The 24,751-nt window shown below is 45.0% G+C and overlaps 2 protein-coding genes across 2 annotated transcripts in view; one reads left to right on the forward strand and one right to left on the reverse strand.

Moving 5' to 3' along the window:
- The window catches only part of ROR2 (receptor tyrosine kinase like orphan receptor 2), a 154,373-nt gene that overhangs the window by 113,780 nt on the left and 15,842 nt on the right, over nucleotides 1-24,751 (forward strand). The gene's annotated exons all lie outside the window — the stretch shown is intronic.
- Nucleotides 10,201-20,335, reverse strand: LOC136005208 (uncharacterized). The gene is made up of 2 exons (XM_065662493.1): nucleotides 20,265-20,335; nucleotides 10,201-12,086 (listed from the first exon to the last, which is right to left on the reverse strand). Exon 2 carries the CDS (start codon nucleotides 11,999-12,001, stop codon nucleotides 11,189-11,191), a length of 813 nt encoding a protein of 270 aa, XP_065518565.1. The 5' UTR covers nucleotides 12,002-12,086; nucleotides 20,265-20,335; the 3' UTR covers nucleotides 10,201-11,188.

Consider the following 24,751-nt stretch of genomic DNA (forward strand, 5'->3'; position numbering starts at 1 on the left):
CAAGTGTAGATGTATAAAACTGGCTCTGTTGCCATTGCTTCACTTTTCCCCATGGGTTTTCTTTCTGCAGTCTGCTCAGGATGCCAGGAGGTGGACATTCCAGAGTCCTGTGCAGGGGAATTTCACTTTCTGAGAAACTTTGAGAAGTTCCTGTTTTATCAAACTCTGACTAAAATCAGTTTCGGGTTTGCAGTCACAAATGCCTATACAGGCTGTACTCTTAGAAGGAGAAATAGGTGGGAAAAAACACCATTATCACGTAGAAATTGTCATAATTTTGGGGAGAAGTTTTTGAGGTATTAATCATTCAGAATAAATTTGTGTGCTTTCATGCCTTATTTTCTTCAAGTGATTTGGGACAACAGGAAAAATGCTAAAATTCAATCCATTAAATAAAAGTGATGAAACAATTGTAGTTGGGAAAGTAACAGTTCATTCAAACAATGGGAAACAGAATGTCTAAAAAACAGTAACATGCCTGAGTTAAAACTCTGGTGAGGAATCCTGATTTTGGGGTGGGCAATTTATTCTCTATGGGTTTGCATATCTCATAGCTTTTATCACATAGCCAAAGCACATCTCTTCTGTGACCCCAAAGGGGCACCTTCTGCATGATGTGACAGGTACTTACACAGCTTTATGATGGGGGCAATTTATTTTCATCATGACAAATTCCACATAAATGTAAGATGGAGAAAGGTATGTAGAGCCTTGGGAAAGAGGCTGGAAAGGAGTGGGCCATCAGAGCACCCTCACCCGGAGGCCACTTTCCTGAACAAGGCTGGGGTCTTCCAGGTAAAAGTATCTGTGGGGGAAAACAGTTTTGTAAACTGGATTTGTCTGGCAAAGCAAAGTTACTCAAGATCACGTTAAAAAGGAAGAATACCTATGGTCAAACAGCAGCATCACTTGTATCTTCGTCCTGTCCTCAGCTGGTGTGGCAAATACTCTTTAGTCTCACTGCAGTTCAGCCACTGATAACAACACTTTTAATCTTGTAAACTGTACAAGGTTATTTTAAAATTCACATAAACAGATGTTCAGATAACCAATACAAGGTTGCGTCAACTCAGAAGTTACAGTGTTTATTCAGGCCCATGAGGACCAGGTGTTCAATGATCGGCCTCCTCCAGAATGACATGCACACCTTTTGTTTCAACAAAACATACACTTGGCTGAGATGACCATATTGGAAGTATACATATTTTTTTCTAAGCTATTTGTGGTAACATGCTGAAATTACAGAATAAGCACATACTTTGCGTTCTGTTTTCCTGTTTTAATCAAGGAAGAAGAAGGATTTTGTGATTAAAACACTGGACCATAATTTTAGAGGTCTGGATTCAATTTCTTGCTGTGCGCCTGTCTCCATGTGTGATTGCAGCAAGTTGTTTAACCTTTGTCTCTCCATGTTTTTTACATCAAATGGAGATGGTCAGTCTCGGGAATTTTTTGCCTTCCCCTATTACGGGATCAGATTGTTTCAAAATGTTTAGGGTACATTCTCTCCCCATAAAGCACAGAATGTTACTCCTATTTTACGAGTGAGGAACTGAGGCACAGATTATCTCAGGCTGGTCTACATTAAACAGCATGTGTTTGCCTTGGCAGATTTCCTGGCTCCCTGACAATCCAATCTGGGGATCTGGCTGGAACATGTTACAATTCCCTCCTAGCCCCTGTGTGTCAGTTTCCTTTTTTCTTTCAAGGCTGAGGGGGAAGGGAGCTGTATTTCACCCTGGTGTGGGGTTGGGGCTCCTTTCAGGGAATTTTGATCCACAATCTCAGATCTGCTGCTGAGTCCATTGGTTTAAATATCCTGTGACAGTCACTCAGTCTGAGACAGGATATTTGCAGAGGAAGGAGGGAACTGAAACCAAGGCTGTACTAAACCATTTTACATGCTCTATTACCTATTTTAGAGAGCAGTTTTTGGTACAGTGGCTGCTTTTACCTTAGCTGTGTCGGATGCAGCTTAGTGTGCCTCATCAGTGTATTGTGTCACAAATAATAATTAACTGAAAATTATAGTCTGGTCTGTCCAGCATGGTAGAGTACACTCAGGGGAAGCTGACCCTCTGTCTTGTAATGGAATCTGTGGTATTTTTATCCTAATCTTACTTTTGTGTTTCAAAAATTACAATTTTTCTCATTAAAGCCTCAGACTATTGGTTGCTTTGCACCACAGCAGATCCCAGCTTCTTCCCATACTGCATTATTTCTTCAGGTTTAAACTTCCACTTAAATCTTTTCTAATCACTAGTAAATAAATGATGAATGATCTAACACATTTTGTGTTCAGTGATAGAAGTAGAAATTCAGTGTGCTTACAAAATTGACTACTTTTAAAAGCCAGATGAGTATTTAAACTAATATGCACAGCATCTTGAAGCAGACTCAAGTGTCTGTATGCCTGCAATGTGTTATCTGGGGAAACTGTTGCAAGTGGTAGTTTTTCTTTTCCTTCAAAGGAAGGGAGAACAAAGGAAAGAAGCTGACAGGGAATACAGAAAAAAGGATATTAATTTGTTTCTATTTGTTACGCTCACTAATCTGTATTATTCAGAAAGCCCCAAAACCAAAGGGAAGGCAAACATACGCAAAAGTGATTAAACTTTCAGGAAAGCTTTACCTTCTTTGTGCTACTGAATAAATTGAATGCCCCTGTGACTTATGCTGTAATGCAGCTACTTCGCACTGCTTTACTGAACCTGGTTGTAAAGACAAGAAAGCAGCCCTATGGGACTTGCCTGCTGTTTGGCAAGGTTTCCAAATAGCTTAAGAAGAAGTGATTAGTTACACTTCTCTGTACTCTTACAGTTAAGCTAATTAAAGGTTACATGTGAAGAACCACCTTCCCACTTGTGATAAGCAGTACTATCAAGAAACTTTTATTAATCGGGTTGGATCAAGCAGTGTAATGAATGAAATGCTTACCATTTCGCATTTACATATGGTGTTACAGCAGGCAGTACATCAAAGCACACAACACTTTCTTTCCGATGAGTTCTGTTTTCCAAAATTTACAAATATAGCTTGTAGGTGGATATTAAAGGAAATTGATGGTTTCCATACAGGAGAATTTCCCTACAGCCTGTATGCTGGGAGAGCCTTCTTCCTCCTCTGCAGAGCAGTGATTAGTTTTTTGATAGCCAGCAGACTGTCATATCCGGCAAGCCACAAGGTGCAACTTTGAGATGTGAGTGTATGGCAAAGAGCCTGATACAGCTCTGACTTATAAATATGTGGCCACAATGTGCCCTTTTCCAGCAAATTCTTTGGAGATTAATTGCACGGCATCTTGAGAACCAAAAAGACCCTTTATTCAATATTACAACAATTATATACGTAGCAATTCTGTTCACGCACCCAAGGCTACAATGTAATTGGTTAATCGCCGCTGTCCATGCATGCAACACAAACTTGCAATTGGTTGGTTGGTCTCTTGTCACCTTCCTCTCCTCCTTGTTCTCTTTTCCAAATTCCTCCCTTTATGCTCTGCCTGCGCTCTTCTCGTTCCATCCGTCCCACTCAAGGTCAGCTCACTAAAGAGTCAAGGTCACTCAGCATGCTCTGATCAAGCTCAAAGCCCTCTTCACCTACATCTCCCCCTTTTTGTTTTTCTAGAAACAGTACTTGTTTTACCATTTTTTCTAACGTGTGCTGTAGACAGCTCAACAAACATGGAACAATCATTAAAATACAAATAACAATGAACAGTATAAGGCCTGCCTTGATCAACAATACAAACCATGCTCCAAGTCCTAGAGAGCTAAGCCAATTCCCTAATCCAAAAAATCCATAATTTACTTGCAATTTGATTACTCCTTTTTTCAGATCTTGAATAGCTTTATGAATAGATTGTGAATGGTCTGACAGGTTCATGCAGCACATACCTTCGAAGTCTTCACAGCCATGACCTTGTGCTAACAATAAAAAGTCAGTGGCGGCCCTGTTTTGTAAAGTGTCATGTCAGACAGAATCAACGCCCATCAGTAAGTTGCTTAAGGCAATCAACATTGCATTCGTTTGTTTAGCTAGCAAACAGCCTAATTTGTTTAATGTTCTCAATGCTTTCCCTGCTGCTACACCAGGGGCAAAAAAGGAAGCTGCCCACCGTTCTCCCGAATTCCAAAAGTCATCGCATTCCGAATCAAATGCATGCACACTCCGCTTTCCTCGACTAGGGAGATGATGCTGTAAAATAATAGATGTGTTTGGGGTTAATAATGTTAGTCTTCCTAAGCTACATGGGCCACCCTTGATATGTGAGGGAATTGCCAACCACGCCCAATCCCCCCAAATGAAAAACATTCCTGGGGGTAAAGCTATGGGATATTACTATAACAGGATGTATTGGCTGAAGTATAATTTCACCAAGCGCTGCTATTTTTATATACTGCTAAGCTGGAATTAACACCCCACACCAAAGATTGATTCATCCCTGAATAACTGAAAAACACACAATAGTCCATTTGTGCAGACTCTAATAATTCTAATACTTTATGCTCCAGTGTGGCCTTAGGCAGGTATAGAATCCACCCTCTCAATGATCAGCCCTGTCAGCCCCACTCCAGGCCGTGGGCTGGCTAGGTGTTGGCCAGTTCTCCAATGGGATTCCTACAGGGCACGTATTAAAAGGATTTCCCGGCAAGGCAGTTGCAAGGCACAAAGAAACTTGGTGTGTTACGCTGGTCACGGTAATCCATACGTTAGTTTTCATCTGAGTAGGAAACTACATAATTGAGTTCAGCATTGGGAGTCAGAGCAGGACGAACCATCGACGCGTCCATCACGGGCCATGTAGAAACACAAGCATACCCTCATCCCCAGGTTATTAAAGGAAAAGGTCCTTCCCATTTAAAAGTAACTGGGGATTTGACCCATACTATCGGGTAAGATTTGGATAATACATGTTCTGTACCACCACCAAGGGAGATAAAGTGGCGAACAATAGCAGGGTTTTGTTGTCCCTCACTAAGGGCTAGATGATTCAGCATATATACAGCTTTCAGAAGTCGTGCCTGGGGGGATTCCCCTTGTATTCCCCTTTTTTGTTTTTCTAAAACCATTTTTAGTGTTTGATGTGTGCGTTCAATGATGGCCTGGCCTTGTGGTGAATGAGGGATGCCAGTAATGTTTCATGCCCCAAAGACAAAGAAAATTTTGGACAGAGGAACTAATATAACTGGGACCATTGTCTGTTTTGGTTTGTTGTGGTATACCTAAAATGGCAAAGGCTCCATGCCAGTGTCGTATGACATCTCGCCCTTTTTCTCCTGATTCCATGGTAGCCCAGGTAGTATGAGAAAAGGTGTAGATAGAGGCATGAACATAACGTTGACGTCCAAATTCACAAACGTGTGTGACGTCTGATTGCCAAATTTGCAGGGCTTTTAGACCTCGTGGATTTACGCCTATGTTAGGGGAGGTAGCAAAAGGTTGGCAATCACAGCAGGCCTGGACAATGGCATGGGCTTCTGCCCAGGATAGCACAAACTGTTGTTTCAAGGAACGCGCTGACTGGTAGAAAAATGTATTTGATAGTCTCGCTTGCTCAGATCGGCTGGGTGGGGTGGTGGTTTGAAGCACAGCTGTAAGGCGATCAGCTCGAGCATTGCCCTCTGCTATAAATCCAGGCAAATTGGTGTGACTGTGGATGTGTAAAACATAGTATGGTTGCATTCATTGATTGATTAATATCCAAAACCAGTTAAGATAATAAATTTGAATTCGTGGCTTCTTTTAGCCAAGAGCGGTCGGGTCTAGATACAACACCTGCAATATACTGTGAATCAGTGACCAGATTAATTGGCCTATGGCAGTGTTGAAAAGCAAAACTGACGGCTGCTAGTTCTACTACTTGAACTGATCCCTGAACCATTTGTTCTTCGTGGTGCCACTCCCCATTTTCATGCCAGACTGTAACTGCTCTGCCTGTCTTTCCTAAGCCATCTGTAAAATAAGTTGGACCCAGGACAGGTGTCTTCTGACGTAAAATTGGGCGTATTAATTCAGTTTCAGTAAGGAGAGTAAAAAACTTGTGTGGTTGGTGATGAACGATTAGTTCTCCTGAATAGTCTGAAAGAGATATTTGCAGCTCCTGGCTATTACTTAAGGCCCATGTAAGATACTGTTTTTTGAGGGGGACATATATCGTATTTGGTTCTTTCCCTGTCAGTTCAACTGTCCGTAAGCGTCCCTTGCATATAAGCTGTGCTATTTGTTCACAAGTTGTGACTATGGTCTTTGAACATTGATGGGGTAAGAATAACCATTCCAAAATGCATAAAGGGTCATGGTTATTTTCGGGGAGCCACTGCGCTAACAGCCCCTTAAGGTGGCGTGACCCCTGGAGGATATATAAAGTTATGGAGTGCTTTAGACTCACACGGTGAGCTGTTCTAATTGTAATTAAGTTAGAAATAATAGTTAGGGTTTTCTTAGCCTCTGGGGTGAGTTGTCTTGGTGATGAAAGATTAGCATCCCCTTTCAATAATGCAAACAGTGGAGCCAATGTTTCATTATCAATGCCCAACAGTGTGCGCACCCCGCTGATAGAGCCGACAAATTTCTGTACGTCATTTAGCATCCTGATGTTAAAGTTCAGCAGAATTGATCGTGGTTGAATTGTCCGTTCTAAAATTTTCCAGCCCAGATATTTCCAGGGTGCTTGTCTCTGTTTTTTCTGGGGCTATTACTAGCCCCTGTTCTTCCAAACAGATTTGAGTAAACTGAATCATTGGCTCTAATTGTTGTGGCTCAGGGCCAGCCAAGAGAATATCATCCATACAATGATCGCAGATTAGTTGCGGAAAGCGTTGTCTTACTTTTTATAAAGCCGATGCTACATTTAATTAACAGATTGTAGGGCTATTTTTCATGCCCCGTGGAAGGACTGTCCAATGATATCGTTCCACTGGGGCTTCTTGATTGATAGATGGTACCGAAAATGTAAATCATGGGGCGTCTGCTTCATGGAGAGAGATGGTTAAGAAACAATCCTTTAAATCCATAACAACAATATCCCAATTTTTGGGTAACACTGTGGGAGATGGCATACCCAGTTGAACTGCTTCTTGGATTACTGCATTGATCACAAGCAAGTCATGTAGTTAATCACCATTTACCTGATTTCTTTTTGATCACATGTGGTTTAAACCCAGCCACACAGCTCGTTCACTCACTCACACACACACACACACACACACACGGAGGGATGGGGAGGAGAATCGAAAGAATGTAACTCCCCCGGGTTGAGATAAGAGCAGCCCAGTAACTAAGGTATAACACAAATCACTACTGCTACCGCCAATGATAATAATAATAAGAGAAAACAACAAGGGAAGAGAATACAATACCACCTGCCAAAACGAGCCCGACCCCAGAAGAGAGCCTGTGCCCTTCCGGGTAACCCCCAGTTACCTCCCTGGGCATGACGTGCTGTGGTATGGAGTATCTCTTTGGCTAGCTTGGGTCAGGTGTCCTGTCTCTGCTTCCTCACAGCTTTCCCTCCTCTCTGGCAGAGCATGAGGCTCACAAAGTCCTTGGCCAGACCAAACATTTGAGCAGTAACTAAAAACATCAGTACTATCAGCTCTCTTCCCAGGCTGAAAGTCAAAACACAATGCTGCACCAGCTACTAAGAAGGAGAAAAATTGACTGCTACTGCTAAACCCAGGACATCACAAAAGCAGGAGTGTTCCATGGACTTGCAGTAGAACAATGTGATTTAATTGTAACTGCTCCTGTACCAACCCTCTTAATGCTTCAGCCTTTTCATGAGGTAGGGGCCACTGATCTACCCACACCAGTCCTTCCGTTAGCCATGTGAGTTCTAGAGGCTGAAGGCGATCAGTGACCCCCCCTAAAAAGGTCGGGCATCCACACTCAGAGTTACTCCCCACATACTCAATACATCTCACCCACATAGATTAAAAGGACAACTGGCAATATAGGGACGAGCAGTTGCAACCTGCCCCTCCATGTCGATTAGCTGTATCACTTCTGCACTCTGTTGTGATGGTGACATGCCTCCGATACTAGTCAGGTCTGTTTGTGATTGAACAGTGTTCCAAGTGCTTGGCCAAAAATGGGCCCCAATATCCATGACGTCCACATCTGAATCAATTAACCCCTTAACCTTGTGTTGGTTTACCCTTATTTTCTCGTAAGATACACTCTGCCATAGGTCTGTGTTCCTCTGATCTCTGTGCCCAGTAAATAGCAGGTTTGCCTGTGGACCTGAATCCACCTGACCCACGTATCGCATTAGGATCCACGTTAATAATGTAGCCGTGGAAGAGGATTAGTTGGCAAATGCGTTCCCCTCCCCATACATGTACTGGAGGAGTTGTGGTCCAGACCATAGCTTGAATTTGGCCACAATAATCTGAATCAATAACACCTGGTAATACAAACAACTCTTGGAGCGTCACACTTGATCATCCTAACAATAAGTCACTAAACCCATCCCCCAAAGGTCCAGTTAATGCAAGAGGTATTTTATGTACAGATGTGTCAGTTAGCAAGATGTTGGTGGCTGTGGGGACATCCAGTCTGGCGCTGCCGGAGGTGAAGGTTCGTAAAGGGGGACAGTTGTTTGGAACCATTTGTGTCAGGGCGTGGTTCCATCTTGTGCTCTGCTTCCCATTTCCAGATAATGGTTCTCCCTTGTTGTTATATTTGGAATGACATTGATTAGCATAATGACACCCCTTTTTGCATCGTGGGCATAGTCCAAGTTTATTCCCTTCAGCTCCCATTTGTTGTGGGCAGTCTCTTTTAAAGTGACCAGGCTTACCACAGAGAAAACAGCGTTTTTGATTAACTTGCAGGGCCGCTGCTAACGCCCCAGCAAAACTTTCATTTTGATGATCAGTGGAGTCTACACGATTGCAGGCTTCCAGCATGTCTACGACTGATGGATTTTTTAAAGTTTGCAAAATTTTCTTACAGTCTGGATTCGCATTTTCAATCACCAAATTGAGCAGTAGCGCCTCCTTAGCTGCTTTGTGTTCTACCTGCTTATCTGCTGCTTAGTGGAGGTGATCAATAAACTGGGTTCATCCATGCCCCGATGGGTACTTGTAAATGCTTTCGACATCTTTCCCATATCTGGAACCTTTAGCATAGCTTGGAGAGCTAAGTTGGCAGACTGCCGTAGAATTTCTGGAGCCAAACGGGCTTGGAATTGTGGGGTTGGTACTGGTGGTTCTCCCATAAGCTGTGGAATGCCTGCCCCTACCAGAGGATCCCCCAGCTGCTGGCCCAAGTTTTCAATTGCTGCTGCGTCACAAACCTCTCGCCAGTGCACCCTGAAGAGCACCTTTTGCATGGGTGTAAAAATTAAGTCAGCCAGAGCCAATGTATTAAAAGGAGTAATGAGTTCACGTTTCATGGCTGTTTGTAATAAGCTGCGTGTAAAAGGCAATGCCAGGCCATATTGCATTATTGTTTTTCTAAACTCCTTTACCAGTTCCCAGCGCATTGGCTCCCATGTGTTAGGTTCCTGATAACAAACAACTACAAAGAATGTTAAATTCACCAGTTCTCCTTCAGCTGCAGCTTGGCATTGAAGGGGGCCCCAGCAAGCAGCAGGATCATAGTCCCGTCTTCTCTATCGTTAACTGTCAACGGGGGAAGGACAGAGGCAGTGCTGGCAGCCTGCTCAGATTCAACAGGCTCCAGAGGAGGGGCAGGGCTAGAGGCTTTAGTGTAAGATGGCGCCCCCCGCAACGACCGGAGCTACTGTATATTTATCAGGGTCATCGGTATGATGATGAACCCACTTCAACAACTCATATATTAAACGTCAAGCTGTCATTAATGGCACCACTCTTTTGTCCCCTCAAGCAGCAGCATCCCACAGCTTTTCCTTTGCTTGTTCCCAAATGCATAATTAGAAGGCCGTAGCAGAATCTGCCCCTTTAACCAGAATAAAAGGGTCAGCCCCTGCCCCTTTAACCAGAATAAAAGGGATCGAACAGCTTTTTCGTCGTGTTTCACCCCTTGTCTGGCTAAGAGCTTTAACAATAAGGTGACAATTGACTTCTTGTCAGTCAAAAGCTGAGACCCCATCGTCCTGACCGCTCACCTCAACGGTGTTACGTTATGGCATCAGGCAGCAGCTCTCTGGTTCGCTGTTTGCTCGTTTGGTCAGCTCTCTACCGCTGCTCTAACATCCACACTCGTGCCCCACGTTGGGCACCATTTGTGGAGATTAATTGCACAGACTCTGGTATCTTGAGAACCAAAAAACCTCTTTATTCAAGATTACAACAATTATATACGTAACGATTCTGTTCACACATCCAAGGCTACAATGCAACTGGTTAATCACTGCTGTCCACATGAACAACACAAACTTTCAATTGGTTGGTTGGTCTCTCATCACCTTCCTCTCCTCCTCATTCTCTTTTCCAAGCTCCTCCCTTTATGCGCTGCCTGCACTTTTCTTGTTCGGTCCCTCCCGCTCAAGATCAGCTCACTAAAGAGTCAAGGTCAGCTCACTAAAGAGTCAAGGTCAGCTCACTAAAGAGTCAAGGTCGCTCAGCATGCTCTGATCAAGCTCAAAACCCTCTTCACCTACAAATTCCAGATCAGCAGTGGGTGCTCAGGTTTGGGCAGCTCAGAGAAAAAAATCGTATTAAACTACTAAACAATTTGCAAGTGAATAAGACAATTGTTAATCCATTTAAGGACATATGTAAATTAATATTTACAGTAGTAATGGCCCTTGACCCTTGGTGAGTAGCTACTGCAGCTGTTGGACATCCCTGATATAACCAGCAATATTTAGTTTGTTTTGATTTTACTTCTTTCCTCCTTCCCTCCCTTCTCTCCTTCATTAAGTAGCTTAAATGGCTTTCAAAGTATTTATTGTATGCCCTACAAAAGAACAGTTATATGTCCCTGAGACTTCTTGTCAGCATTTGATAATACACTGAGTTTAATTAGAGTTCCTTAGGATGCTGAATAGCCTCTAAGTGTGTAATAGGAAAGCATGAACATTGTAGTTAGGCACAAAGAACACTAGTGAAAAGTAGGTAATTTAACAAAATGCAGTAATATTGTAACATCACATCATAGATCATTCTTTCCATTTTAATGGCTTTAGGGTTCATTTTTCTCTACTTTTTGTATTACTTATTTTTTTGTTATTATGGTTAGTTTTTCCCTGCTTTGCTCACAGACGTGGTGGTGGCCTCTTCTTGGCTGGAGGGGCTTCATGGCTGCTGGACTTCCTCTTAGGGGCTTGCCACTGCCTCCCAGTGGGGTGCTGCCGGTGCCAGCTGGGAGTGGAGGGCCCAGGCATGGCCTCCTCCGGCTGCTGCTGGGGCTCTTCTTGCTCCACAGGGGGAGCACTGGGAGCAGAGGGGTGGCTGCTGGGACCTCCACCAGTGGCAGCGGATGAGGTGCTGGGAAGCTCATCCCTGGTGGATCTTGACGGGCTGCTGGAGGTCGTTGGGCGGGGGGTGAGATGCCCTTCTTGGGTGCCTTCCCGCTCTCTGGCAGCACGGGTGCTCTGCCTGTTCAGGCGATGGCGGGTCTCTCTGCTGCCAAACAGCGCAGTGCCAAACATCTCCTCCAGATCACGGTGGTACCAGGACTGCAAGGTCTGGAAGAGCGCCGGCTGGTCTTGTAGAGAGCTCAGCCAGTTTGGGGTCCAGAAGCCGACCACGGGACCTGTTGGCACCACTTCTGCCGCCCGCCGTTGGAAGTCACGGGGGGCTCGGTGGCTGGCAGCTCTCCTTGCCTGGTGGACAACGGCTGATGATGCTTCAGATGGTGTGATGACATGCTCTACATAGTCATCATCAGCCCGCACCGAGTGCAAGAGGGACTGGATCCTCCTCTTGCAGAGGGGGCACTCCGGCTTGGTCTCAGCCCAACGCAGGATGCACTGGTAACAAAACCGGTGGAGGCATGGCATCACATAGCTGACCTCTTCGAAGCTGCCCAGGCAGATGGGACAGCAGTCTTCCAGCTCCATGGCCATGCTCCCCACAGGCTGCAGTGGGTTGGAGGGAACTGGTGATGTTGAGCTGCTCCCTGTCTCCGGTGCTGCAGCAGCAGGTGTTGTGCTAGGAAGAGGAGAGAGGCCACGGTCATTGGCTGGGTTGGGAAGGAGGGAAGAAATGCCCAGGCCCTTCAAGAAGGAAACCCTGCCATCTGCACAGGGTGAGGTGTCCCTGTGCAGCTCACCTCTGCTGCTGCAGGCTCAGCTCTGGGGTATCCTGGCTGCCTGAACCTGGCAGGGCCGGGGAAAATCCTTCAATAGCTCTGGAGCTGAGCCCTGAGAGCTGCAAGTTGCGACTCACAGAGCACAACTCCAGGACCAAAACGCTGCTCAGCACACCAAGCCTCGCGACGTCGCTCAGCTGGTAGGGTGAGCATCTGCTGGCTGGGAGACTTGGCACCCACTTAAAAGCACTGGGGACATCTGGTCACAATCCATCGCTAGGTGACATCATAGTCCATCCCTTGGAAACATCTCAGTCCGTTCCTTGGAGACAACAGCACCCATCGCTTGAGGTCTCAGAACCCATTGCTTGGGGATGTCACTGGCCATTGCTCAGGGATGTCACAATGTCCATCCAACCCCATGCATCTGTGGTTACCGCAGCACTAAGGCCTACTTCTTACCCCCATGTCTCATGTGCTAAGAACTGGTGTTTCATGCCAGACACTGCAGGTGTGTGTTCAGCATGGAGCAGAGAAGGTGCTGGGGCACCTCAGAGTATATCCTGGTCTCTATGGCTTAGCCATCAAAGCACTGGAGTGGGGGGTGAGAGATAATGGCAGCTCCTGAAACGAGAGGTTCATGCTGGACATAAGGAATCAAAACCAAAATCCATGTGAGAAAAACAGATCACTGGAGTGGGTTGTCCAGAGACATCGTGGCATCCCTACACTGGGAGGTTGTCAAGAAATGAGGGGCCACAGCAGAGAGCACAAGTGTCACCAGGCCAGGCCAGGCCAGGCCACGTGAGGATGGAATAAAGTAGAATAGAGTAGTTCCAGCTGGACAGGGCCTACAACAGTCATCTAGTCCAATTGCCTGACCACGCCAGGTCTGACCAAAAGTTAAAGCATGTTAAGGGCATTGTCTAAATGACTCTGAGGCACCGACAGGTGTGGGGCATCGACCACCACTCTAGGAAGCCTGTTCCAGTGTTTGACTACCCTCTCAGTAAAGAAATGCTACTGAATGTCAATCCAGAACCTCCCCTGATTCAGCTTTGAACCATTCCCATATGCCCTGTCACTGTGTCAGGATCAGCACCTCCCTCTCCACTTTCCCTCTTCAGGAAGCTGCGGAGACCAACAAGGTCACTTCTCGGCCTCCTCCTCTCCAAAGTAGACACACCTGGAGGCCTCACAGGACATGTCTTCCAGCCTTCCACCAACTTTGTTGCTGTCTCCTCAACACATTCTTGTACCTCCACATCCTTTTCAAGTGCTGGGGGCCAGACCTGCACACCGAACTCAAGGTGAAGCAGTGTTGATACTGGATACAGCAGGATAATCACCTCTTTTGAGCACTGGTTGTGCTGTGTTTGATGCACCCCCTTATGCAGTTTGCCCTCTTGGCTGCCAGGGCACATGGCTGACTCACACCGAGCCTGTTGCCGACCAGCACCCCCAGGTTCCTTTCTGCAGGGCTGCTCTCCAGCCACTCCTCTCCCAATTTACACTTGTGTCTGGTGTTTCTCCATTCCAGTTACAGAAATCATTACTTGTTCTTGGTAAATTTCATGCCATTGATGATTGCCCAATGCTCCAATCCATCTGCATCCCTCTGCAAGGCCTCTTATCCCTTGAGAGAGGCAACAGCACCTCCCAGTTTGGTATCATCAGGAAATATACAAACTAGATTCAACTCCTGCCTCCAGATCATGGATAAAAATACTAGACAAAACTGGCCTTAGAGCTGCACCCAGAAGAACACTAGTGGCAACTGCCTGCCTGCCTGGTGTAGGCCTATTCAGTACAACCCCTTGAACCCTGCCTCACAGCTTCAAGGTAGCATGTTCATACTGTGTTTGGTAATTAATGTGGAAAAAGACAACTTCAGCATCCAGCATTTCCTCCCACATTAGTCTGAGGAGAAGAGAGAAAAGCAAAAACGTATTACAAAGTCAAAAATTCCAAGTTTCAGGAACTCCAGGAAGAACATGTAATGGATGGTTACTGTACTTTTACATTCTCTATCATTCAGACTGACAGATGTATCAGTATATAGAGGACCTCAGGTTTCACAGAATCACAGAATCCCAAGGGTTGGAAGGGACCTAAAAAGATCATCTAGTCCAACCCCCCCACAAGAGCAGGGTAACCTACAGTACATCACACAGGAACTTGTCCAGGCGGGCCTTGAATATCTCCAGTGTAGGAGACTCCACAACCCCCCGGGCAACCTGTTCCAGTGCTCTGTCACTCTTACAGTAAAGAAGTTCTTCCTGATGTTAACGTGGAACTTCCTATGCTCCAGTTTACACCCATTGCCCCTTGTCCTATCACTGGATATCACTGAAAAAAGCCTAGCTCCATCATCCTGACACCTACCCTTTACATATTTGTAAACATTGATGAGGTTTCCAACATTAAGAACTAAATGCTGAAATACTAAACTTGGAGAAGCATTTGATGTCCTAACTGAGTTTTCTACATGTTTTGATTCAGGAAGAGTTTATTAATGTTAAGCCTGATGAGATTAATTTCTGGAGCTGTGGTGCCAGTTCAGTTGCTACTTACAGCCTAACAAACCAATCAGCTTTGTGTGGCATCATGTGTGTGGCATAATTATAACTCTGACGTTGGAATGTAAGCTATTTCTCTTTGCCTGAGATACAGTGCAGTACTCAATATTATATTATGGGTACAGATTTAAATGAAAAAATGTGACATTCAGAAATTAATTAGTTATGAATAGGAAAAAAAAAAAGGAAAAAGAAAGAGAAGTCTTTGGAATTAAGGCCTGATAAATATTCCGTAAAATGGTTTTATGTCCAAAGGAAGAAAAGTAACAGGAAAGTATAATTTGGGATTACATGAGGGCTGGATGAGCACGCAGTCCTCCCAGCACTTTTGAGCAATTCATGGTCCTGTGTTTCCAGCCCAACAAAGGCTAGATGCAGAGCCAAAGTCTGTCATTTGTACCCTCTTCCAGTGGCTGAAGTGTCTGCTTATTTTTAATTCTTGAAAACTACAGAGGCTTTGATTGAAACTGGCATAGAATTTCCTGTGCAGAAAAAGCTAATTTTCCTAATTTGGAAAAAATCAACAATCCTATTGTGTGGAATTATGATGACACACCAGAACTGTGTCGTGAGTTTAGGATTCCTTTAGCCATACCATCCAGACTGCAGTTGCTGGAGCCAGCTAACAAGCGGATAGTGCTAATAACAGACTGCAGTCTTCAATACAGACCAGCCCAGAAGAGGAGACACATACTTAATCATCTGCTGACAGAAAGAAATGCTGACAGAAAGAAATGGTTAGATTAAAAGAATACTAGGTTTTGCTCCACATTTTGGAAGACCTTGTGCTTTCCTGGTGGTAGCCCCTTTATGCATCTCTGATGAGCCTCTTCCACTTCAAGAGCCCCTGTCCTCCTGCACCCTTAGGAAGATCCTCAGATCACTGCCTCAGTTAACCTTAGGAACTAGACCTGTCAAGGAGTTTTATTTTCTCACACACATCTGTGCAAAGCTTGCTATAGACAGGGTATTTGGAGAATGTATCAGCTACAGTCTCATAGGCTGGGCTGAGAACTTGCAGATGGAAATGACGTAAATGCTGGCCAAATTTTTGTAGTGTTTCATGGGAACAGCAAAAGGTATGTTCCAGCAAGTCTCAGTAGTCTGCCCAGTAGCAAGGCAACATGACAGCATCACAGCGAAATCAGTGTTCCTTTTCCTGGCAGTGGTTCTCTTTTGTTTGTTTTGCTAAAGAGAAAAATGGTAGTTCTCTCTGGCCTCATTTTTTTGAAGCACCTTAACAATTTCTTTAGAAGTTAAAAAAAAAAAAAAAAAAAGGCTTTGGACTCTGGAAAATTTCAACTCAATTTCTACAAAGTTAAAAGCACCTATCGAAACATTGGGAAGTATTCACAAAGTGTAACTTTCTGAAACATTGCCTAGAATAAGTTAAAATTGTATCCATAAAAAATTAATAGGGAATCATAGAATAGTTAGGGTTGGAAAGGACCTTAAGATTATCTAGTTCCAACCCCCCTGCCATGGGCAGGGGACACCTCACACTAAACCATCTCACCCAAGGCTCTGTCCGGCCTGGCCTTGAATACTGCCAGGGATGGAGTATTCACAAACTTCCCTGGGCAACCCATTTCAGTGCCTCACCCCCCTTACAGAAAAGAACTTCTTCCCTATATCCAATCTAAACTTCCCCTATTTAAGTTTTAACCCGTTACCCCTTCTCCTGTCACTACAGTCCCTGATGAAGAGGCCCTCCCCAGCATCCCTATAGGCCCCCTTCAGGTACTGGAAGGCTGCTATGAGGTCTCCACGCAGCCTTCTCTTCTCCAGGCTGAACAGCCCCAACTTTCTCAGCCTATCTTCATACGGGAGCTGCTCCAGTCCCCTGATCATCCTCGTGGCCCTCCTCTGGACTTGTTCCAACAGTTCCACGTCCTTTTTATGTTGAGGACACCAGAACTGTACACAATACTGCAAGTGAGGTCTCACGAGATCAGGGGCAGGATCACCTCCTTCGACCTGCTGGTCACGCTCCTTTTGATGCGGCCCAGGATACAGTTGGCTTTCTGGGCTGTGAGCACACACTGAAGCTGGCTCATGTTAAGTTTGTCATCAACCAACACCCCCAAGTCCTTCTCTGCAGGGCTGCTCTAATCTCTTATCTGCCCAACCTGTAGCTGTGCCTGGGATTGCTCTGACTCAGGTGGAGGGCCTTGCACTTGGCATGGTTAAACTTCCTAAGGTTGGTATCAGCCCACTTACAAGCATGTCAAGGTCCCTCTGGATGGCATTCCTTCCCTCCAGCGTATCCACCGAACCACACAGCTTGGTGTCACTGGCAAAGTTGCTGAGGGCGCACTCAGTCCCACTGTCCATGTCAGCGATGAAGACGTTGAACAAGGCTGGTCCTAACACTGATCCCTGAGGGGTACCACTCGTTACTGGTCTCCAGCTGGACATGGAGCCATTGACCACAACTGTTTGCATGCAGCCATCCAGCCAGTTCTATATCCACCGAGTGGTCCATCCATCAAATAGATGTCTCTCCAATTTAGAGACAAGGATGTCATGTGGGACAGTGTCGAACGCTTTGCACAAGTGCGGGTAGATGACATCAGCTGCTCTACCCCTGTCCATCAGTTCTGTAGCCCCATCGTAGAAGGCCACCAAATTGGTCAGGCAGGATTTCCCCTTAGTGAAGCCATGCTGGCTGTCACCAAGCACCTTGTTGTTTTTCATGTACCTTAGCATGTCTTCCAGGAGAATCTGCTCCAAGATTTTGCCAGACACAGAGGTGAGACTGACTGGTCTGTAATTCCCTGGGTCATCCATTTTTCCCTTCTTGAAAATGGGGGTTACATTTCCCATTTTCCAGTCGTCAGGAACTTCACCTGACTGCCATGATTTTTCAAATATGATGGACAGTGGCTTAGCAACTTCATTCACCAGCTCCCTCGGGACCCGTGGATGGATTTCATCAGGTCCCATGGACTTGTGCATGTTCAGGTTCTTAAGATGGTCTCGAACCAGATCCTCTCCTACAGTGGACCTAAGGTCTTCATTCTCACAGTCCCTGCATCTGCCCTCCAAGACTTGGGTGGTGTCATCACATCATTTGCCAGTGAAGACGGAGGCAAAGAAGTCATTGAGAACCTCAGCCTTCTCCAAATCCAGGGTAGCCAGTTCTCCTCATAGCTTCCAGAGAGGGCCCATGTTGTCCCTAGTGTGTCTTTTATTTGCAATGTACCTATAGAAGCCCTTCCTCTTATCTTTCATATCTCTAGCCAAGTTTAATTCTCATTGGGCCTTAGCTTTCCTAACCTGGTCCCTAGCTTCCTGGACAACATCCCTGTATTTTTCCCAGGCTGCCTGTCCTTGCTTCCACCTTTTATAAGCCTCTTTTTTCCCTTGAATTTTCCTCAGCAGCTCCTTATCCATCCAAGGAGGTCTCCTGCCCCTCCTGCTGCACTTCCTTCTAGTCGGGACGCAACACTCCTGAGCTTGTAGCAGGTGATCCTTGAATATCAACCAACAGTCTTGGGCCCCCTGCCCTGCAGGGCTATATCCCATGGAACCTTACTAAGCAAGTTCCTGAAGAGGTCAAAGTCTGCTCTTTTGAAGTCCATGGCAGTGAGCTTGCTGCACGCTCTTCTCACTTTCCTGAGGACCTCAAACTCGACCGTCTCATGATTGCTACAACCAAGGCTGCCCTAGAGCATCACATTTTTAACCAGCCCCTCTCTGTTGTTAAGTACGAGGTCAAGCATGGCACCTCTCCTTGTCGGCTCCTCTGTTACTTTCAGAAGAAAGTTGTCTCCCACACAATTGAGGAACCTGCTCAATTTCTTGTGCCAGGCCATACTGTCCCTCCAACAGATATCAGGGTGGTTGAAGTCTCCTATGAGACAAGGGCCTGCGAGCACAAGGCTGTGCCTATCTGCCTATAGAGCGCTTCATCAACAGAGTCCTCTTGATCAGGAGGTCTGTAACAGATTCCCACAGTAATGTCTCCCACGGCTGTTTTCCCTTTAACCCTGACCCACAAACTCTGCTAACTGAGCACCTGTCCCCAGACACAGTTCCATGCTCTCCAGCCTATCCCTAACATAAAGGGCAACTCCCCCTCCCTGCCTGCAGGGCCTCGCTTTTCTAAAGAGCCTGTAACCTTCTCTTCCAACAGTCCAATCATAGGAGCCATCCCACCATGTTTCTGTGATGCCTATTATATTATACCTCTGTAGACGTGCACACATCTCGAATTCTTCTTGTTTGTTCCCCATGCTACAGGCATTTGTATAGAGGCATCTGAGTTGAGCTCCAGATGAAGCCAACGCATTGGCTGGAGCAGCTGAAATATCTCTACATTGCTCTGAGCATTTATTACTGGTGCTGGCAACTGACTGGGAGTGTTGGGGTGGAATGATGCCCCCCTCCCCCAATACATCTAGTTTAAAGCATCCTTGACCAGCCTGGCAAGCCTCCTTCCAAAACCACTCTTCCCCCCTTAGGGCAGCTCCACCAGCCCCCAGTAGATCTGGCTTCCTTAATCAAATCACATGCTCTAAATACCCAAACCCCCGACTATGGCACCACTGTTCTAAATATGTATTAACCTGGCAAATCCGCCTAGCCTTTTAAGGTCCTCCTCCCCTTTATCTTGGAGAATTGAGGAAAAGACTATCTGAGATCCATAGGCCCTAACCACCTCTCCCAGGGCTCTGTAGCCCTTTATTTTCTCCGGGATACTGCTGTCTGTATCACCAGCACCCACATGGACAACTGGAAGTGGGTAACAGTCATCAGGACTTACTACAGCAGGCAGCCTCTCTGCAACACCCCTGATCCGAGCCCCTGGTAGGCAACACACCTCCCTTGAGACTGTGTCAGGCCGACAGGTGGGTGCCTCTGAGCCTTTCAAAGTAGAGTCCCCTACTGCCATGACCCACCGCTTTTCCCTGACAGCACCAGTAGTGATCTTTTTTACCAGTGTATCAGCTGGTGGTTTATGTTGCGAGTGTATTTCCTCATTAGCCCACTGCAGAACTGCAAAGCGGTTCTGGGTGGGGACAACAGATTTAGCAGGAAGGCCCTTGCTTTTAATTGTCCTCTTCCTCCTTTCTTCGGCTTTTTTTTTTTGGTTTGTTGTTTTTTGTTGGGCTTTTTTTGTTGCTGTTGCTGTTCCCCAGCTTCCTGGGTTAACAGCCTTCTTCCCTCCATGAGCTACAATGGACGCTTGAGGCCCCTGCACAGTTTGGGCCTGGAGCAAGCAGCCCTGCTTCCTCTCAGCCACCCTGACATGTTGCAGCCTATTGACAGCATCCCACAGCTCAGCCCCGGCTGCAGGAGGACCTCCACCAGGGAACACCGAGTGCAGCCCTGCCCGTTGTGCACCCTCCCCTCACCAGACCAGTGCAGGCACCCTCTACACCCCGAGCTCTGCACTGCAGCCTCCCCTCTCATCCGCTCTGTCTGGGTGCCTACGCTGGCCGCAGCCAGGGCAGAGCTCCCAGACCAGGCCCCGGTAATAAGGCGAATGCTCACCATCCCGCTCGCCTGCTTCCCGCGAAGTGCCGCGCCGCGCTCCGGATCGCCCGCGGTTCCTGGGGCGGGGTTTTAACCAGTCAGGACTGGTGCCCTTTCGCCTGGCTCCGCCCCCTGCGAGTCAGCTGCTCCCGTCAGCGGAGCTGCCGGCTCCTGGGCAAGGCCTGTCGAGGACTTGAGGCTCCCTGGGTGGCTCTGAGTTGAGGCTCCTGGACGCTGAGTTTTTCCCCTCTCGGGTGCTGAAGGCATCCTCTCTCGAGCTACTCACCTCAGCAGTTCTGAAATACAAAATTCCATCAGCAGATTTTCATGGGCTGAGGATAATATAAAATTTCTCTCTGTGGTTAAGATCTGCCTGTGTAGGTAAATCACAGCGCATGAATTATGCTTATCCCTGGTAGCTTATATGAAGTGGGGTGAGCATTGCACTAGGCAAGGTCAGAGCATCCCAGTGGGAGGTGGACTGCCTTTTTTATCCACTTGCAGGGGTAAGAAGGAACTCCAATTCCCAGACCTGTCCTCTTGGTGAGGCCCAATTTCCCTCCCTCCTATGGCATCCCCACCATCAAAGCTGCTCTTTGCTCCTTCTCCTTGATGGCTTTCTCATGCCTCTGCGCAGCCTACACGGCCTCTTTGCTCTGCCTGCCTGGTCACACCCTTTCTTCAGTATAGCACAGCAGCCCAGATGGAGCCCTCCATGCCCTCCACAGAACCCAAGGCACTGCCAGCCACATCACTGGGCTGCCTGGTATGCTCCCTACCCATTTTATTGCTACCTGGATATGGCGGCAATTATAATGACATTTTCAGCTGGTAAATTCTTCCAAAAACTTTTTGGAGCTGCTCCGTGTACGCTTTACTCAGGGTGGCATAGTAGGAGGAAAAAGGATAAAAGTGAAGAATTTTGGTTTCCTCTGGCAGTAGAGGAGATATAGCTGCTTTTTAGAGGCTCTTAAGAAGGTTCATTGGCCTGCTGTTTTTTCCTTGGGTATGTCAGAGGGAGACAATTTGTTAGGCAGTCATTACACACTGGAAGGGTTAACGTGCCTTAAAAAAAGGTGGTGGGAAGGGAGACTCACAATGACTTCTTTGGTGAGCAAGAAGCTGGAATGCTGCATGGCCAGGTCTGTGTTACTGTATGCTGAAATTAGTTTCCTGAAGGTTTGTCTTTTTTTTTTTTTTTTTTGTTTAGGTTTTTAATTTGTTTGGGTTTTTTTGGTTGGTTGGTTGTTTTGTTTTTGTTTGGTGACTCGGTTCCTCTCCTTCCCACCTCCCCCCAGTTCTTCAGCAACCCTGGTTGTAACAGAGATGCTTCTGTTAAAAATATGTGGCGGACTTGCAGCCTTCCTTGAATTGCCAGGTGACTCATCTGATTTCAAGATTTCATCCAACATGCTAACACTATAAAAGTTGGGAGAATTTACAAAAGTGTCATTTAAGTAAATTGAAAGAGTTTGTAGGTAGAGGTAGTGTTAGGTCTTCTGGTTGAAGTTATGTGTGGTAACCAGAGCATTGTGGCTGGTTATTCCTCCAGGGACAATCCCCTGTCCCTTGCAGAAATTCAGGACATAGTTGTCCTTGTTTAGCTTTGCTTTATCCAGGTTACTCTAGTAAGAGCCATCCTGCCACCACTGTCTATACTTGTGTATGTGATTACTGTACTTGGAAGCAGCAACAGTTTTTGGTACACTGAAACCTTTTCTAATTATGTAATGCAATAATAAATATGTGAATGCCTGTGATACCATCAAATCACAGCAGCATGCGGTGTAATAAGAGCACCTTGCCACAGTCTTATATATTCAGTTCTTTCCTACATCTTTGCTAGCGAAGGTTGTGTGCTTTTCGTGTGCAGGAGTGATGAAGGATGATTCTGTGAAAGGAAGGCAATACCATTTTCCGTTGATTTTATCCATAATTGAACATGGTATCTTTTAGCAAGGACACAGCTCAGCTAGGATTGCTGACATCCACTTAAGGCAGTGCCTGGTGAGGAAAGCAATTTGGGTTATGATTCAGCGAAAGCGTATGCATGAACACAATTGATGTGTGTTCCCCTTTCTTGTGTTCCAATGCTTTTTAAATACCTTGTATACTCCTTTCATAGTAACATCATAATATATGTTTGAAACATTATTTGGACTATATTTTAGAGACAGACTTTGGAGCCTGAATTTTATGTTTAAAAAGACTGATTTTATTATCCCTTGTGGAAATAACTGAAATAGGCTAAAAATGAGATTATTGCATACAAGTTGCTGTTTCACAAACAGCTTACTTTTCTCTAGTTTGTCACAAACATAAGTCCATTTGCAGCTATGTTTTTATTAATGATATTTCAATGAATTGCTTCATCTAGTAAAGGTGCCTTGGGTCCTATGACTAATATTAACAAATGCATCATTTAGTAGAATCAACAGAATAAAGATCAACTGCTATTTTTTACTGATCTTAGACACTGAATCAGGTGTTTCAGTTCACAATGTAGTTTTTAGGAACTAGCAGCCAAGTATTCAACTCAAGTGCAACACAATTGCTATGTTCAATAAATATGATTTTACTTTTATTTAGGGATTTGTTATGTACTACTTTTCAGATAAAATGCACAAAAAGAAATGGTATTTGTTAACATTTATCTGATTTGCATGCTAGATGTAAGGGAATCTTGCTTTGGGGGTCTGTTGTTACATTCAGTAAGTATCTGGCAGCAAAGTTCATGGGCCATATAGTTGGTGAGTGTAAATTGTCACAGGTCCATTAACTTCAACTGAGCTATGACTATTTATATAAATTCCCTTGGCTGTTAGTGTTTGACTTTAACACTAGAGTCCTCTTCTTTTCTGATACTGTTTATTTCATTAGTTTATGAGAAAAGTTTTTACATCCATCTCCTATTATATTGAAGTTCTCTTTGAGGTGTTAACTACTATTTTCTGATATCCCAGGATCCATGATCTTTAAATGTGGGTGAAGATGTGCAAACAATGATTTTATGTGCCGGAAAGTCAGGTTATTTGCAGATAAACCTTTAGTCAGAGAATGAAGTTGTTTGTTCAGAGCATGGATAACATTTAGTGCAGGAAGCCTGTGTCCTTCTCCCATAAAGTGGGCATGGGATGCCTCCGTCCAGGCAGGGGCTTAATGCAGCAATAAAGCTGCCCTTACCATCCTTTTGCTTCTTGGCTTCAGCAGTCAGGACACATGTGCAGGGGTGGGGTTTTGGTGTTTTATGGTTTGTGGATTTTTTGGTTTGTGGGTTTTTTGGCTTTGTTGGTGGGTTTTGTTGATGGGTTTTTGTTGGTTTTTTTTTTTTTTTGGTTGGTTGGTTAGTTGGCTGGGGTGAGTTTTTTTTAGGTTTTCTTGTGCATCTGGATTTTGGAAATTTCATTAAAACATCGAACCCATTTATGCACTTTACTGTATTTCTGCCCTGTATGGGCAGAAGTTATGGGTGATGTTAGGAGCACCTGGCATTAGTCAAGCCCTTCTCAATAGATGAATAAAATACTGGTTTTGAAAAAATACCATTCTTTTCTTTCATTGAATATTCCATAGTCCTGTTGCCTTCAGTGTCAGTAGTAAAACTTCCCATTGATCTTCTGTGCACAACGGGAGGCCTATGAGCAAAGGCAATTTCATAGCCTATTGTAACTATTACTTTAAAAGGCAGCACTCTTGATAAATTATAATTCATTCTGAAACAAGAGTTTTATTTTCACATTTTCCCTGAAAAGTAGATATAAAAACCTGGCTGGAAATTACCTAGTATTTTTTTATAGTAACGTTAATATAAATCCACTGTGTTTTTTACAGGAGGCATTTTATAGATGTGATATGGCATATGACAAGGGTAGTGTGTTTCTCTTCTCTCTGATCTTCTCTGTGACATGTTTCAGTGGGAGGGAGTGAATATTTGGAGCTGTGAACTCATTTTAGCCATTGAAAAGTGATCCTCTTGTGAGTCAGTTTGCTCCCCAGCACTATGATATGATACATGTCAAGAGTAAGGGTAACAAATTACAAGGGCTGTAGTGCCAGGTTATAAGAGGTCCTCTTTGAGATGCAGTATAAACAAACCATGAATATATATGTATGCTAAAACCAGAAATTCTTGATGTTTTACTACAGTTCTTTATAATGCCCTTCCCTCAAGTCAGAGTGATTTGCTCTTTGATTAAACATAAACCTTTTATTCCTTTTATTCTTTGTATTGTAGGTCATTTAGCTTGTGTGCTTTACGTTTATGAAGTAGCCACATACTGAGCTAAGTAAACTCATAATCTGAAATTTGATGCCTGTCCTTTTTCCCTCTGATCTTACTGTCAATCAAAATTATGCTCTTTACACAGCTTCTGCCATCAGTTTTCAAGCTGTAGCTATCAAAAACTCTGAGACTTTCCTTCAAGACAAGTGACTGTATACCAGATGTTATATTTCTCTACCCATAGCAAATAATATGGCATAAATCATTTATCCTTTCCTTTGTC

The sequence above is a fragment of the Lathamus discolor genome, chromosome Z, assembly GCF_037157495.1.
Source record: "Lathamus discolor isolate bLatDis1 chromosome Z, bLatDis1.hap1, whole genome shotgun sequence".
NCBI classification, from domain to species: domain Eukaryota; kingdom Metazoa; phylum Chordata; class Aves; order Psittaciformes; family Psittacidae; genus Lathamus; species Lathamus discolor.